This window comes from Oncorhynchus keta, chromosome 13 (assembly GCF_023373465.1).
Source record: "Oncorhynchus keta strain PuntledgeMale-10-30-2019 chromosome 13, Oket_V2, whole genome shotgun sequence".
Classification (NCBI taxonomy): domain Eukaryota; kingdom Metazoa; phylum Chordata; class Actinopteri; order Salmoniformes; family Salmonidae; genus Oncorhynchus; species Oncorhynchus keta.
The window spans coordinates 19,895,050-19,912,898 of record NC_068433.1 but is presented as its reverse complement, the minus strand read 5'-3'; the positions used below and the strand labels follow the sequence as shown (position 1 = coordinate 19,912,898).

The 17,849-nt window shown below is 40.4% G+C and overlaps 1 protein-coding gene across 2 annotated transcripts in view; it reads right to left on the bottom strand.

The window, feature by feature from the left end:
* Positions 1 to 17,502, bottom strand: part of LOC118391988 (phospholipid-transporting ATPase ABCA1-like) — a 291,273-nt gene extending 273,771 nt beyond the window's left edge. For both annotated transcript variants that reach the window (XM_052459513.1, XM_052459512.1), the window contains exons 1-2: positions 17,386 to 17,502; positions 3,187 to 3,315 (exon numbers count right to left, since the gene is read on the bottom strand). In XM_052459513.1, the coding sequence (XP_052315473.1) occupies positions 3,187 to 3,252 (66 nt within the window). In that variant the 5' untranslated portion in view covers positions 3,253 to 3,315; positions 17,386 to 17,502. The remainder of the gene's footprint in view (positions 1 to 3,186; positions 3,316 to 17,385) is intronic.
* Positions 17,503 to 17,849: the final 347 nt, after the last annotated feature.

Below are 17,849 nucleotides of genomic sequence, written 5' to 3'. Positions count from 1 at the left end.
GAGTCAGCAGGAATTGACAGAGACCAGAATAACGAGTGGGCGTTGTAAATGTCCTTGGACTCTCTGACCATAAAATCAAGGAAGAGTATGAAGAGCCCATTTTTCAATCGCATTGAAGGAGGTTCAAGGGGGATTTCTTTATTTATCAAAAACCAGTCTTTATGCTCCACTATAAAAGCAGTTGCAAAGACAGAGACAATTGTATGTGTGTCATATTCACATACCCCTATGTTATCGAATTTAACGTAATACTGTAGGTGGATGTTTTGGTGGGTAAAGGTATAGTCTAGCTTTTTTAAACAAACTTTTGACCACTCATTCCCAAAGCCCCATCCATTCCCATCAGGCTGACTTTGTTAAAGATTAAACACAGGGGGCAAGTGACATAACATTTAGAAGGGATGAATCTCTGCAAATTGAATGTGACACTTCCTGTTTGTGTGTGTCAGGGTAAAAACCTTTATCCAGCGAGAGAATTCGGGCAGCAGCTCACATGGAAATGTACTAGTTTTTAAGACAAATCCCTCTATTTTTGCCCTAACACAATACCTTAGAGGTTCTTACTAACTTATGGCCAACTACATATGAGTACACCGCGGTAGTGCTTTCTAATTCGTTTTTTAAAATATATATACAGTACCAGTCAAAGGTTTGGACACACCTACTCATTCAAGGGTTTTTCTTAATATTTCCATATGTGGGAATTCCTTCAAGACAGTTCTAAAATAATTCCATGTGAAGCTGGTTGAGAGAATGTCCAAAGCTGAGTGTGCAAAGCTGTCACCAAGGCAAATGTTGGCTACTTTGAAGAATCTCAAATATAAAATATATTTTGATTTGTTTAACACTTTTTTGTTTACTACATGATTCCATATGTGTTATTTAATAGAAAATAGTAAAAAATTAAGAAAAACCCTTGCATCAGTAGGTCTGTCCAAACTTTTGACTGGTACTGTATATATAGTTGGGAGAACAAGTATTTGATACACTACCGATTTTGCAGGTTTTCCTACTTACAAAGCATGTAGAGGTCTGTAATTTGTATCATATGTATACTTCAACTGTGAGAGACGGAATCTAAAACAAAAATCCAGAAAATCACATTGCATGATTTTTAAGTAATTAATTAGCATTTTATTGCATGACATAAGTATTTGATCACCTACCAACCAGTAAGAATTCCGGCTCTCACAGACCTGTTAGTTTTTCTTTAAGAATCCCTCCTGTTCTCCACTCATTACCTGTATAAACTGCACCTGTTTGAACTCCTTACCTGTATAAAAGACACCTGTCCACACACTCAATCAAACAGACTCCAACCTCACCACAATGGCCAAGACCAGTGAGGGTGTAAGGACATCAGGGATACAATTGTAGACCTGAACAAGGCTGTGGTGGGCTACAGGACAATAGGCAAGCAGCTTGGTGAGAAGGCAGCAACTGTTGGCCCAATTATTAGAACATGGAAGAAATTCAAGATGACAGTCAATCACCCTCGGTCTGGGGCTCCAAGCAAGATCTCACCTCGTGGGGCATCAATGATCATGAGGAAGGTGAGGGATCAGCCCAGAACTACACGGCAGGACCTGGTCAATGACCTGAAGAGAGCTGGGACCACAGTCTCAAAGTAAACCATTAGTAACACACTACGCCGTCATGGATTAAAATCCTGCAGCGCACGCAAGGTCCCCCTGCTCAAGCCAGCGCATGTCCAGGCCCGTCTGATGTTTGCCAATGACCATCTGGATGATCCAGAACAGGATTGGGAGAAGGTCATGTGGTCTGATCAGACAAAAATAGAGCTTTTTGATCTAAACTCCACTCGCCGTGTTTGGAGGAAGAAGAAGGATCCAAACCGTGAAGCATGGAGGTGGAAACATCATTCTTTGGGGATGCTTTTCTGCAAAGGGGACAGGACGACTGCATCGTATTGAGGGGAGGATGGATGGGGCCATGTATCGCAAGATTTTGGCCAACAACTTCCTTCCCTCAGTAAGAGCATTGAAGATGGGTCGTGGTTGGGTCTTCCAGCATGACAACGACCCGAAACACACAGCCAGGGCAACTAAGGAGTGGCTCCGTAAGAAGCATCTCAAGCTCCTGGAGTGGCCTAGCCAGTCTCCAGACCTGAACCCAGTAGAAAATCTTTGGAGGGAGCTGAAAGTCCTTATTGCCCAGCGACAGCCCCAGAACCTGAAGGATCTGGAGAAGGTCTGTATGGAGGAGTGGGCCAAAATCCCTGCTGCAGTGTGTGCAAACCTGGTCAAGAACTACAGGAAACGTATGATCTCTGTAATTGCAAACAAAGGTTTCTGTACCAAATATTAAGTTCTGCTTTTCTGATGTATCAAATACTTATGTCATACAATAAAATGCAAATTAATTACTTAGAAATCATACGATGTGATTTTCTGGATTTTTGTTTTAGATTCCGTCTCTCACAGTTGAAGTGTACCTATGATACAAATTACAGACCTCTACATGCTTTGTAAGTAGGAAAACCTGCAAAATCGGCAGTGTATGAAATACTTGTTTTCCCCACTGTATATATATATATGATAGAAATATTGCTTCCAGAGTTGATCAAAACTCAGAACGCTGATATTCTTGATCTGACCGAGTTCTAATTGCACCTGCATCTTTGCAACTAGTGAAATCATGAACAGTGGTTTGTTCGTTATGTTTGCCTGCATCCCCTGGATTTTCCTCCCAGAACATTTTAGCGTCAAATTCGCCACTCTCTCAAACCGCTAACTCCGCCTTCTCATGGCACAGACTGAGGGTGACGTGAAACAAATCACGCTTGCAGCCGGCCTCACAGGCAACTAGTCTAGAGAAGCTGATGAGAGTGTGCTTGCGAGATACCGGACAAAATGCCATTTTAAAACAGGAGTAAAAAAGTTTTGCTGCTCCCATGTCTACAGACATCCACCAAACAAACAAAGACTGGCTCTTTGTAGATCGCATGAGATGAATGAACCTATAGCAGCCAAGGTGATAATGGCTCAAGTCATTTTTCCTTGTCTTTGCTGTTCTTCAAATAGCATTTTAAAGTTTTTTAATTTGATAGAAATGCAGTATAATCTTTTTCCAGACCTCACTAAAACTCTAACCCTAGTTACGGCCCTGTGTCCATGATTTTAGCAGATGTAGGTTGATTTATTTTGAGGGTGTGTAGTTAGTTACCTTTTGTCTCTTCCGGAGAGTGAAGTTCTTCCACAGGAGCAGACCAAGTTGTGTCAGGAGACCCATTATGCCGTATCTAGGCAATATCCTGCCAACGCGTTGTTATGGCAACCCCCCACTTAATAGACCCTAAAGGGAATAAAAGCAGGGTTTTGGTTTTAATACAGAGAACAAGTGCATCATGCCGGAGGGAATGCCACTAATCACCCACTTCCCAAGGCCTTGGTCTCATAGCAAAGCACCTGGTTCGGGACAACCCAGTGATGCATTATCATATACTGAAAACATATATAAACGCAACAATTTCAAAGATTTTACTGCGTTACAGTTCACGTTAGGAAATCAGTCAATTGAAAGGAATTCATTAAGCCCTAATCTATAGATTTCACATGACTGGGAATACAGATAAGCATCTGTTGGTCATAGACATCTTTTAAAAAAGCTAATGGCATGGATCAGAAAACCAGTCAGTATCTGGTGAACCACAATTTGTCTCATACAGTGCAACACATCTCCTTCGCCTACAGTTGATTAGGCGGTTGATTGTGGCCTGTGTACTGTTGTCCCACTCCTCTTCAATGGCAGTGCAACATTTCTGGATATTGGCGGGAACTGGAACACGCTGTCGTACAAGTTGATCCAGAGCATCCCAAACATGATCAATAGATGACTTGTCTGGTGAGTATGCAGGCCATGGAAGAACTGGGACATTTTCCTTGCGACATGAGGCCATACATTATCAAGCTGGTGATGGCAGCTGATGAATGGCACAACAATAGGCCTCAGGTTCTCGTCACGTTATCTCTGTGCATTCAAATTTCAATCGATAAAATGCAATAGTGTTCATTGTCCGTAGCTTAAGCCTGCACATACCATAACCCCACCATGGGCACTTTGCTCACAACGTTGACATCAGCAAACCGCTCGCCCACACGACACCATGCACATGGTCTGCTGTTGTGAGGCCAGTTGTATATACTGCAAAATTCTCTAAAATGATGTTGGAGGCGGCTAATGGTTGAGGAATGAACATTCAATTCTCTGGTAATAGCTCTGGTGGACACTCCTGCAGTCAGCATGCCAATTGCACGCTCCCTCAAAACTTGAGACATCTGTGGCATTGTGTTGTGTGACAAAACTGCACATTTTAGAGTGGCCGTTTCTGGTCCTCAGCACAATGTGCACCCATGTAATGATCATGCTGTTTAATCAGTTTCTTGACATGCCACACATGTCATGTGAATGGATTATCTTGGCAAAGGAAAAATGATCACAAACAGGGATGTAAAAAATTTGGGCACATTGTGCGGATGGAAAATTCCAGGGATCTTTTATTTCAGCTGATGAAACATGTGACCAACACTTTACATGTTGCGTTTATATTTTTGTTCAGTGTAGCTTAAAGTTATGTTTGTACTTGTATTTCTTGTTGCAATAATGTTGGTGACGTCACAATAATACACTTTTAAAATAGGCCTATATATAAAAATACATACAGCCAAGTGATATATACTGTATATATACCGGTATACATCATTTTAATAGCAGGACACTGTTAAGTCCATTATACAGTACCTCTGAAGAGTATACATTAGGCTGTTAGCATTAGCAACCTGCCTACACATAGTTTGTGTAGGTACAATACCAACATAGTGACAGTAGTAGGTCAAAGTTGTGTGCTGGAAAACCTATACTCTATACATGCATTTACTTTACTCAACAAGGTTTTGACAGGGACATTATTTAACATTTGGTGTGCCGGTTTGCATTTTTACTCCTCACTGTATTCAATATTCTGCGATAACTGGTTCTAAACCTGAGTATTTCAATGTTCTATGTCTGCATACAGTAGCTAAGCAACATAAATCACAGTTGAATTCAATACCAGATTTGTGCAAAGGAAAAGGTCACTTGTGATGAAAAACAAAATATGCATACACCCATTGTGGACCTTAATCGGTCTTACTCCTTGGAATGGAATTAATTGAATGAAATGTCAATTCAAAAACGAGTTGTACTGTGTATTTACAAGTAATTTATGACTAACAAGTCAATGTAGTTTTTATTTATATTTCAGATAATAATAAAAGGATTTACGAAAGATTTGAGTGGCTTTGGCACACTGATTAAACAGATAATAAACACAGATTGATATACGATGGCATTTTACACTCTCACCGTGACCTTTATTAAAAACTCAATAATTGCACAACAGGCAGGGCCTTATTAGATTATGAATCCATCACTGACATACTGTAACCTTTACCTGCATTCTATTTCGTTACATTAGACATCACCAAAGCTTTTCTAAACCAAATAATACAGTTAACCTGCTGATTTACCATTATAATAACAAGTGCCTACTGTAATCAACACACTTCGGTTTCGGTTTCAACTCAGTTTCTCTTTGTTTGGTAGTACTACATCTACACTAGCTATGGTCCAGAATGTGGGTGAGCACGTGAAGGAACGCACACTAAAGCCCTGGACCAGAGCTATCACTACACCATTTACCATATACAGTATTTGTTAATTGTATCACCCAAATGGACAATGTCATGGACCTTATAGGTGAACGTTAAGCTAGAAAAGCTACAGTGCCTTCAGAAAGTATTCACACCCCTTGACTTTTTTTCAAATTTTGTTGTGTTACAGCCTGAATTTAAAATGGATTCAATTGAGATTCTTTGTCGCTGGCCTACATAATATACCCCATCATGTCAAAGTGGAACTATTTTTCAAAATGTTCAAAAATTAATTAAAAAGGAAAAGCTGAAATGTCTTGAATCAATAAGTATTAAACCCCTTTGTTATGGCAAGCCTAAATATGTTCAGGAGTAAACATTTGCTTGACAATTCATGTAATAAGTTGCATGGTTGTTGAATGACTACCTCATCTCTGTACCCCACACATATAATTATCTGTAAGGTCCCTCATTTGAGCAGTGAATTTCAAACACAGATTTATGCACAAAGACCAGGGAGGTTTTCCGATGCCAAAGAAGCGCACCTATTGGTAGATGGGTAATATCCCTATGAGCATGGTGAAGTTATTAATTAGACTTTGGATGGTGTATGAATATACACAGTCACTACATAGATACAGGCATTCTTCCTAACAGTTGCCGGAGGTATCCGCTCAGGGATTTCACCATGAGGTCAAATGGTGACTTTAAACAGTTACAGAGTTTAATGGCTGTGATAGGAGAAAACTGAGGATGGATCAACAACATTTTCGTTACTCCCCAAAACTAACCTATTTGACAGAGTGAAAAGAAGGAAGCCTGTACAGAATAAAAAATATTCCAAAACATGCATCCTGTTTGCTTCAAAGCACTAAAGTAATACTGCAAAACATGTGGCAAAGCAATTCACTTTTTGTCCTGAATACAAAGTGTTATGTTTGTGGCTAATCCTATACAACACATTACTGAATACCACTTTCCATATATTTCAAGCATAGTGGTTGCTGCATCATGTTATGGGTATTCTTGTAAACATTAAGGACTGGGGAGTTTTTCAGGATAAAAACATTTATGGGATGGAGATAAGCGCACAGGAAAAATCCTAGAGGGAAACCTGGTTCAGTCTGCTTTCCACCAGACACTGGGTGATTAATTCACCTTTCAGCGAGACAATAACCTACAACACAAGGCCAAATCTACACTGGAGTTGCTTACCAAGAAGACAGTGAATGTTCCTTAAAATGTATGGCAAGATCTGAAAATGTTTATCTAGAATTGATCAACAACCAATTTGACAGAGCTTGAAGAATTTTGAAAAGAATAATGGGCAATCCATGTGTTGGAAGCTCTTCGAAACATACCCAGAAAAGGTGCTTCTACAAAGTATTGACTCAGGGGTGTGAATACTTATGTAAATGAGATATTTGCATAAATGTATAATAAATACATGTTTTCACTTTGTCATTATGGGTATTTTGTGTAGAAGGGTGAGACAAAATATATAATATATAAGACAAAATATATGAGACAAAATATATCTCAGGCTCTAACACTACAAAATGTGTAATAAGTCAAGGGGTATAAATACTTTCTGAAGACACGGTATATAGTATGCTATTCTAAGGCTACTTTGAAGCTTCATTTCCTGCATAAACAACAGTAGGACTTTGGTAGCAAAAAAATAGAGGATGCAAGTTTTAGCCCGAGTCGAAGCCACATACAAATGTGCACCTTCTGACGCTCCATTTCCTTCCCTTCCATTTCCAACCTGTATTATTCCATTATTTACCGTTACTCCGTAGATGTTTTATTTACTGTCATGAAAGCTGTACATCCAGGTGGCCAGAAAGATACTCTAATGGTGCAAAAGAGATTTAGGTCCCCAGACGCTGTTTCCGGAAGACCTTAAATAATTAAAGTTCCATTACTATTAGGCGTTAAGCTGCTGTAAAGGCTAACAGACAAAACATAGACAAAACCAAACCTGGAAACTCCTGAGACTCCAACTGGACTAAATTCCCATTTTTGGTGGGATGTAGAACTATGTAGAACTATTTTGGGTTCCATGTAGAACCCTCTGTGGAAAGGATTTTACATGACACCCAAAAGGGTTGTACCTGGACCCAAAAGGTTTCTACCTGGAACCAAAAAGGGTTCTTTAACGGGTTCTCCTATGGGGACAGCTGAATAACAATTTTAGGTTCCAGGTAGAAACCTTTTGGGTCCAGGTACAACAGTGTATATACAACTATTACCATACTATATACAAACATCTGATATGAGGAATTATTGAAATGTAGGAATAGGTGGGGCATCAATGGAATTGTCTCATTGAAGTGAATACATCTTTTGAAATATTACCATAACGTATATTGTTTCATACCCAAAGAAAAATGTCAACACACATGCAACAAAACAAAAAGTTGGATATTGCAGATATACATGTATTCACTCTCTGTATGACCCTCGAAGCAGATGGCTCCAAAAAGTCTTCCCATACTTCATACTTCCCATATCTTTGAGGTGAGTTGACATTAAGGAGCAGACAAATGTCACCAGGATAAAACAGCATGTTTCCTTTATATAGCAGCCCCCCTTGTATATGCATGAACACTTGTCTCCCTCAAGTGCTTGTATAATTGAGTATGTACCACATTCGCTTGCAAAGCTTTCAACCCCCTTCTTTCGAAACAAGCATTGCACATAGGGAAGGACAGCTCTTCTAGCCTTCTGTGTTGGAAGTCACGTCAACCATGAAGGGTAAATAACACTCTCCCAGCACATCGCCTATACCTTGAGAAGCGTGAATGTCGCTGGATCAAGCTTCATAGAGGCCTGCTTAATAGGGAAATATTCAGTCAACAGGAAATGGGAATTGATGATGGAGATTTGCATCTAAGTCAGAGTTAGACAAACACAACACAAGCCCTCATGAGTTCATAGCCATACAGTACAGTCTCCCTGGTTTTCCATAATTGTCTTCTGTCTCAGTGACAGAGGAAACACTACTGAATAATTTAAATATGTTGCCGTGCCACTTTTTACACTCAAGCCGTCTCAATGGTGTCATTAGTTCCAAAGAGGATCCCAGAACAGAGTCGAGGCAGAGGAAAGAGAAAAAGAAACGGAGCGAAAAAAGAGGAGAGAAGGAAAAAAGAAACAAAGAAAGAAAGGAAATTAAAGCATGTAGTATGAGAAACGTGCAAGTCTGGTTTTTGGGGACTTGCTACATCAGAATGCATCATTTCAACCCCTGCAATGACAGAACGTGTGAACAGATATTTTGTCATCCAAACGGAGTAAGGCAGAGAATGTTTTTAACATCAGTTTCCAAAAGCCCTCTCCCAAAGAGCTAATGTTCTTTCTATAGCTCACACGCTCTCTTTACATGTGGGAATCTTAAAAGTCTCTGAGGCCGGTTCAATAGGGATGGCTGATGGCACAGCTCGTTTTAATTAGTACCTGAGGGGAAAGGTGAATTGCTGGGTCACGCAAATAAACAGTCCGCTTTTACCAAGAAATCATTCTCCGGTTGACACGTCAGTATTCTTGACCAACACTTTCCTCTCTGAATATCGTTGTATTTGAGATGACATAGATGGGGTCTTCATTATAGCTCAGATGAATGAACCAGAGTCAAAGGAGTTTTCAGCCAACTTCACCTTCATTTCCCGTCGGTGGCAAATACAGTACAGCGTTATCAATGATCATTATTGTGATAGAAACAGGACCTCCTGCTGAATACAGTTATACACTTTGCCTAATTTATAATGAATAAAATTCACTGGGTGTACAAAACGTGAGGAACATCTTCCTAAATATTGAGTTGCATCCCCCCTTTGCCATCAGAACGGTCTCAATTAGTCGAGGAACGGACTCTACAAGGTGTCGCGCGTGTTCCACAGGGATGCTGGCCAATGTTGACTCCAATACTTCCCACAGTTGTGTCAAGTTGGCTGGATGTACTTTGGGTGGTGGACCATTCTTTATACACACAGGAAACTGTTGAGCTTGAAAAACCCGGCAGGGTTGCCGTTCTTGACACAAACTGGTGCCCAAGGGAACCTACTACTATTCCCTGTTCAAACGCACTTAAATCTTTTGTCTTTCCCATTCACCCACTGAATGGCACACCTACACAATCCATGTGTCAAAGCTTCAGACATTTCTTTTTGACTTGTCTCCTCCACTTCTTCTCCATTGCCGTGTCTGGGTAGAGGGGAACAGATGAGAGTGACCCTGACCGGGAAGAGCCGAAAGGATCGACCCTGCTCGGGATGAAAAGCCGAACGACCTTGTGTTTTGTTCTGTGTTACTTCTATCCTGTAAACCACTTTGTAATACTAAGAAAATAAAGATCTTAAAGGACTGTAGAGACTGACTGTCTGCCTCCTCCTTGTGTTTGTGGAATTGGGATTAAAATAAAAGTTTTTTGACATTCGACTACATAATCAAAACCTAAAAGTGAACCTAACCTGCATTGTCAATGACCGTTTGGTAACTAAAGCTTTCCAAAGTCATGGCAGATTATACCACCAACTGTGCAATGTAGGAGGGCCAAGGGCCTTCTGCTCTTTTCCTGATACTACTTCCTTCAAGAATAGTTCTTAAACATCCAAAACTAATTCCCCCAGAACATCTGTGCTTTAATAAAAATGTGGCCATGGAATTGTCCCTTCAAGGTATTGTCACCCTTATTTCTACCAAGCTATTTTTGAACAGCTGGTAAGGTTTATTCAGGAACATGTTGAGACATTTCCAGACTTTATTTACAACGTGAATAGCCAAGCACCGCTGTTTTTTTCAATGAGAACACTGGGGTTCCTCAGTGTGAGTGTAAGTTGTTTTGCGGTTCATTTAACCCTTGCATTACCAGGTGAGTTGACTGAAAACATTCTTAATTACAGCAACTTAAATAGTGTTCAACATCTGTTTATTATTGTAGCTAATGTAGCTAATGTATACCAAAGGCTGCATATTGTGTGCCCCTCACAAAGTACTATGCATGTACTTTGGATGAGTAAGGCATGAGGGTGTGTGGTATATGGCCAATGTACAGTTGAAGTCAGAAGATTACATACACCTTATACATACACACCTTATATATATGCCATTTAGCAGACGCTTTTATCCAAAGCGACTTACAGTCATGTGTGCATACATTCTACATACACCAAATACATTACACTCAGTTTTTCACAATTCCTGACATTTAATCCTATTTAAAATTCCCTCTCTTAGGTCAGTTAGGATCACCACTTTATTTTAAGAATGTGAAATGTCAGAATAATAGTGGAGAGAATGATTTATTTCAGCTTTTATTTCTTTCATCACATTCCCAGTGGGTCAGAGGTTTACATACACTCAATTAGCATTTGGTAGCATTGCCTTTAAATTGCTTAACTTGGGTCAAACGTTTCGGGTAGCCTTCCACAAGCTTCCCACAATAAGTTGGGTGAATTGTGGCCCATTCCTCCTGACAGAGCTGGTGTAACTGAGTCAGGTTTGAAGGCCTCGTTGCTCGCACAAGCTTTTTCAGTTCTGCCCACAAATGTTCTATAGGATTGAGGTCAGGGCTTTGTAATGGCCATTCCAATACCTTGACTTTGTTGTCCTTAAGCCATTTTGCCACAACTTTTAAAGTATGCTTGGGGTCATTGTCCATTTGGAAGACCCATTTGCGTCCAAGCTTTAACTTCCAGACTGATGTCTTCAGATGTTGCTTCAATATATCCACATAATTTTCCTTCCTCATGTTGCTGTCTATTTTGTGAATTGCACCAGTCCCTCCTGAGGCAACGCACCTCCACAACATGATGCTGCCGGCCCCGTGCTTCACGATTGGGATGGTGCTCTTCGGATTACAAGACTCCCCCTTTTTCCTCCAAACATAATGATGGTCATTATGGCCAAACAGTTCTATTTTGTTTCGTCAGACCAGAGGACATTTGTCCAAAAAGTACAAACTTTTTCCCCATGTGCAGTTGCAAACCGTAGTCTGGCTTTTTTAATGGTGGTTTTGGAGCAGTGGCTTCTTTCTTGCTGAGCGACCTTTCAGGTTATGCCGATATAGGACTTGTTTTACTGTGGATATAGATACTTTTGTACCTGTTTCCTCCAGCATCTTCGCAAGGTCCTTTGCTGTTATTCTGGCATTGATTTGCACTATTCGCACCAAAGTACGTTCATCTCTAGGAGACAGAACGTGTCTCCTTCCTGAGCGGTATAACGGCTGCGTGGTCCCATGGTGTTTATACTTGCGTACTGTTGTTTGTACAGATGAATGTGGTACCTTCAGGTGTTTGGAAATTGCTTCCAAGGATGAACCAGACTTGTGGAAGTTTACAATTCATTTTCTGAGGTCTTGGCTGATTTCTTTTGATTTTCCTATGATGTCAAGGAAAGAGACACTGAGATTGAAGGTAGGCCTTGAAATACATCAACAGGTACAACTCCAATTGACTCAAATGATGTAATTTCAGTTGTATGGCATTGAAGCTCGTCTGGAGGTTAGTTAACACAGTGTCCAAAGAAGGGCCAGAGGTATATATATATAGATCTCCAGTGGCACAGCTAACACTGCGATGCAGTGTTTTATTTAGACCACTGCACCACTCGGGAGGGCCTGGCTCAGGCATTTTTAACGCACCGGGACATTTTTTATTGTCCTTGAGGCCTTTAGGACAATTTAGACAGGCCTACCGGGCTAAAGATGGACCAGTCCAGCAGGCATTTTTCTGAACTGCCCTATGACCAGTCAGTTTCTTCTGCGAAGCCTTCAGAAACGGTATACACTAGGTCATGTAATTGCCTCTGCTTTACTTGAATATTTCATTACGCTCTACACAGACATCATTGGGTAAAAAAAAGCCCTGCCATTACCAGAAACCTATGTTATAAAAAATGCAGAAGGTAATTTACTATTTATAAAATGCATGCTCAAGATGGGGCCTCAAATGGTAGTCTTGAGAGGTTCAGCCCCTTCTGATATCTTTATGTAGAAACAATTACATGCAATTTGGCACAAAGGTATTTTTGCTCACATCTCAAGAGGCTTGACCCTGTAAATTGTAGTGTTTTACAGTAAGTATACAGCTAAATAGAATTGTATAGGAGGAAATGTATGTGGTTAAAACGATTGCCTTGACCTTCACCTGAAAAAGTTCAGTCGGCACTCACAAAACATTAAATGGATCGTTCACCCAAATGACACATAATGGTTTCCTTCCATTTGGAGACAGTGACCAGGTTAACAAAACTAGATATTGTCACGCCTTGGTCATTATATCTTGTGTTTTTGTTATATGTTTGGGTAGGCCAGGGTGTGACATGGGTTTATATGTTGTATTTCGTATTGGGGTTTGTATTAATTGGGAGTGTGTATTATTAGGGGTGTGTCTAGTTAGGCTTGGCTGCCTGAGGCGATTCCTAATTGGAGTCAGCTGATTCTCGTTGTCTCGGATTGGGAACCGTATTTAGGCAGCCTGAGTGCGCGTTGTATTTCGTGGGTGATTGTACCTGTCTTAGTGTTAGTCACCAGATAGGCTGTATTAGTTTCTCGTTTGTTGTTTTTTCAGTTATTTCATGTACCGCTTTATTCTTCATTAAAAGTCATGAGTAACCTACACGCTGCATTTCGGTCTGACTCTCTACAAACAACAGACGAAGTTCATTACAGATATGGCTTGATGTCTAACTTTGTACATAGATTGATTTCAGGTTAAGGAAACCAATATACCATTTTGTAATTTGAGTGAATTTTCCCATTAAGGGATGCTCAACCCACTTTGTGTAAACTCCAGCTATACAGCTGTGGCCAATAGTTTTGAGAATGACACAAATATGAGTTTCCACAAAGTTTGCTGCTTCAGTGACTTCAGATATTTGTGTCAGATGTTACTATGGAATACTGAAGTATAATTACAAGCATTTCATAAGTGTCAAAGGCTTTTATTGACAATTACATGAAGTTGATGCAAAGAGTCAATATTTGCAGTGTTGACCCTTCTTTTTCAAGACCTCTGCAATCCATCCTGTCATGCTGTCAAATAACTTCTGGGCCACATCCTGACTGATGGCAGCCCATTCTTGCGTAAAAAATGCTTGGAGTTTGTCAGAATTTGTGGGGTTTTGTTTGTCTACCTGCCTCTTGAGCATTGACCACACATTCACAATGGGATTAAGGTCTGGGGAGTTTCCTGGCCATGGACCCAAAATGTTGATGTTTTGTTCCCCGAGCCACTTAGTTATCACTTTTGCCTTATGGCAAGGTGCTCCATCATGCTGGAAAAGGCATTGTTCGTCACCAAACTGTTCCTGGATGGTTGGGAGAAGTTGCTCTCGGAGGATGTGTTGGTACCACTATATTCATGGATGTGTTCTTAGGCAAAATTGTGAGGGAGCCCACTCCCTTGGCTGAGAAGCAACCCCACACATGAATGGTCTCAGGATGCTTTACTGTTGGCATGACACAGGACTGATGATAGAGCTCACCTTGAGACAAGCTTTTTTCCGGATGCTCCAAACAATCGGAAAGGGGATTCATCAGAGAAAATGACTTGACCCCAGTCCTCAGCAGTCCAATCCCTGTACCTTTTGCAGAATATCAGTCTGTCCCTGATGTTTTTCCTGGAGAGAAGTGGCATCTTTGCTGCCCTTCTTGACACCAGGCCATCCTCCAAAAGTCTTCGCCTCACTGTGCATGCAGATGCACTCACACCTGCCTGCTGCCATTCCTGAGCAAGCTCTGTACTGGTGGTGCCCTGATCCCACAGCTGAATCAACTTTAGGAGACGGTCCTGGTGCTTGCTGGACTTTCTTGGGCACCCTGAAGCCTTCTTCACAACAATTGAACCGCTCTCCTTGAAGTTCTTGATGATCTGATATATGGTTGATTTAGGTGCAATCTTACTGGCAGCAATATCCTTGCCTGTGAAGCCCTCTTTGTGCAGAGCAATGATGACGGAACGTGTTTCCTTGCAGGTAGCCGTGGTTGACAGAGGAAGAACAATGATTCCAAGCACTATCCACCTTTTGAAGCTTCCAGTATGTTATTTGAACTCAATCAGCATGACAGAGTCATCTCCAGCCTTGTCCTCGTCCACACTCAAAGCTATGTAAACGAGAGAATCACTGACATGATGTTAGCTGGTCCTTTTGTGACAGGGCTGAAATGCAGTGGAAATGTTTTTGGGGGATTCAGTTCATTTGCATGGCAAAGAGGGACTTTGCAATTAATTGCAATTCATCTGATCACTCTTCATAACATTCTGGATTATATGCAAATTGCCATCATACAAACTGAAGCTGCAGACTTTTGTAAAATTTACTTTTGTGTCATTCTCAAAACTTTTGGCCACGACTATACACTACATCCTACCTTCACTGACCCAGCAGGTCCAAATTTGGCATGTCACTTTTTGGTCTGGAATTAGTTAACGTTAACACAACTTCTTTATTCAAATAGTATGACCTTGAAGTCATAACATGTGTCATAATGATGTCACTGCAACCAATTGTATACTTCCTCTACTGATGCTGTACATTGGCTTTAACTCTAAATGTTCTGAAATGTTGAATCTTCTGCATCAAAGCTATTGTGTTATCTCTGTGTTAAAGGGGCAGTCTTTTAATTTAATTATATATAGACATTGATTCTGGAAGAATACTTCATTTTTTGTATACAATGTAATTTTAAACAAAGACTGTACAGCTTCAAAATATAAATAAAACGAACATTACGATGTCATGGATGTTCCGTCCTTGCATCCATAGCCATCCCGCTCTGTCTATAAAATGTATTGTGGCAGTGGTGGCTTTGTTCCAGATTGCCCCTTTTAAGTTTGAAAACAAAACTGTTTGTGAAATGTTGAAAATGGGTCACTGTACAGAACGCAACGCCGCATGAACTAAAGCTATTCAGATGTTTAAAGCAGCATGATATTAGCATCCATCAACAACAGTAAGTTCATGATAATTTGGTGCCTATTACTCAATTGTTAGTTGCTAATTAGCCATATTAGCACCAACTTACTGCATGTTTAGCACAGGAGGTTAGAGGCACCTTAATTGGGGAGGATAGGCTCGTGGCAATGGTTGGAGTGGAATTGGTGGAATAGTATAAAATAAATCTTGTACTCTGTTCCAGCCATTATTATGAGCCGTCCTCCCCTCAGCAGCCTCCACTGATGTTTAGCACACATTAGAGAAGATATTAAGCTAATACATGTCAATCAATGTTTGTTTTTCACTTGTTACAGCTATTGCTGAAGGTAAGCATTATGGAGACAACCAGCTTGTCCAAAAGCAAAGATAGGGAACTCCAAAAGTATTGGGAAGGTGACCATTTTGTTGTTGTTTTGGCCCTGTAATCCAGCACTTTTGATGTGAAATGATACAATTCCAGACTGTCATCTTTAATTGGAAGGTATTTTCATCCATATCGGGTGAACCGTTTAGAAATTACAGCACTCCCCCCCTCCCCCCATTTTAGGGGACCAAAAGTATTGGGACAAATTCACTTATAGGTGTATTAATGTAGTCACAAAAAAATATTTGGTCCCATATTCCTAGCATGCAGTGAACCTACAAACTTGGATGCGTTTGCTGTTTGTTTTGGTTGTGTTTCAGATTGGTTTGTGCCCAATAGAAATGAATGGTCAATAATGTATTGTTTACAACATACTGTATGAACAAGATACAAGATTTACATTAAAAGACACAGTATGACCAATATATAAAATATATAGCGCAAGATATGACCAAGATAAAATATATACTGTACAACATACTTATGAACAAGATGTACTGTATAACTTGTGCTTTATCTGATTAATTCAAAACGATTTCCAGTTATAATTCATTATACACAAAATTACAGAAGCATGTATCAAAAAAATGTCATTGACATTGTAAACCAAGTCATTAGACAGAACTTATGAAATAATTGTACCCCTCGTGGTAATATAATAACTACACAGTGTAAACTAACTCTGAACCAGTGGAGGCTTCTTAGGGGATGGCGGCTCATAATAATGGCTGGAACGGAGCAAATGGAATGGCATCAAACACATGGAAACCATGGAAATCTTCATTGAGGAGGACGGGCTTGTGGTAATGGCTGGAGTGGAAAGAGTGGAATGATATAGAATACATCAAACACATTGATGCATTTGATACCATTCTACTCATTCCCCTCCAGCCATTACCACGAGACTCTCCTTCCCAATTAAGGTGCCACCAACCTCCTGTGCTCTCAACCTTGTGCACTGAATTTCATAAACCAGCAGTAATGACCCAGTCATGGGCTACAGGTAGCCTAGAGTTTAAGAGCATTGGGCCAGTAGCCTGAAAGGTTGCTGGTTCAAATCCCAAGCTAATTAGGTACACAAATCTGTCTGTGCACTTAACACTAATTGCTCCTGTAAGTCTCTCTGGATAAGAGCGACTGCTAAGATGCAAATAGCCCCAGGAGGAAACTAGCTAGCAACAATAACAGCCCAGGGCATCACATGAGGCCTTGCTATGTAACATGTAGTTAAAAACAGACAATTGGTAACGGGTACCAATGATGCTTAGAGGTAGTAGTTTTTGATAAATCCCAAAGACACACAAGTATGTTATAGGTTATTACTGTGTAACTACACACTTATCATGTACTTTCTATGTAACTAGGCTACCTATTAATTTCTGTACCGTCAAGTGTTACCAAAAATTATATTTATGAGCAACTTACCTCCTAGATCTTTAGAATATAATTATTCTCTGCACATATTTAGGAGTCCCCAGATGACAATGACCCAGTGCAAACTCCAAACAAGTTCCTGTGACTCTTATCATCACCCTCTTTCCTCTGAGCCCACTATCTCTCTCTATCCCTTTTCTACTTTCCTTCCTCCTTCCCCTTTTACCCAGAGCTATAAAGTATGCAAATGACCTCTACGGGGACTACCATGGCCACAGACTGAGGTAATAGACCCAGGTGACGAGGTAATGTGCAAGTGCACATTACACGGCTTACTCCCTTAAGCTCAATCCGGGAGCACATGTTGACTAGTGTAAAAAACCTTAGGGATGGGGCGTGAGAAATGTAACCACTCAAATTCATAGACAAAGCTTTAATTCTAGCTTTAATTGGCTGAGGTAAAAATCAAGGTGAGGGAGACACTTTGCATATATTCCATGGCCTTGAGAAACTGA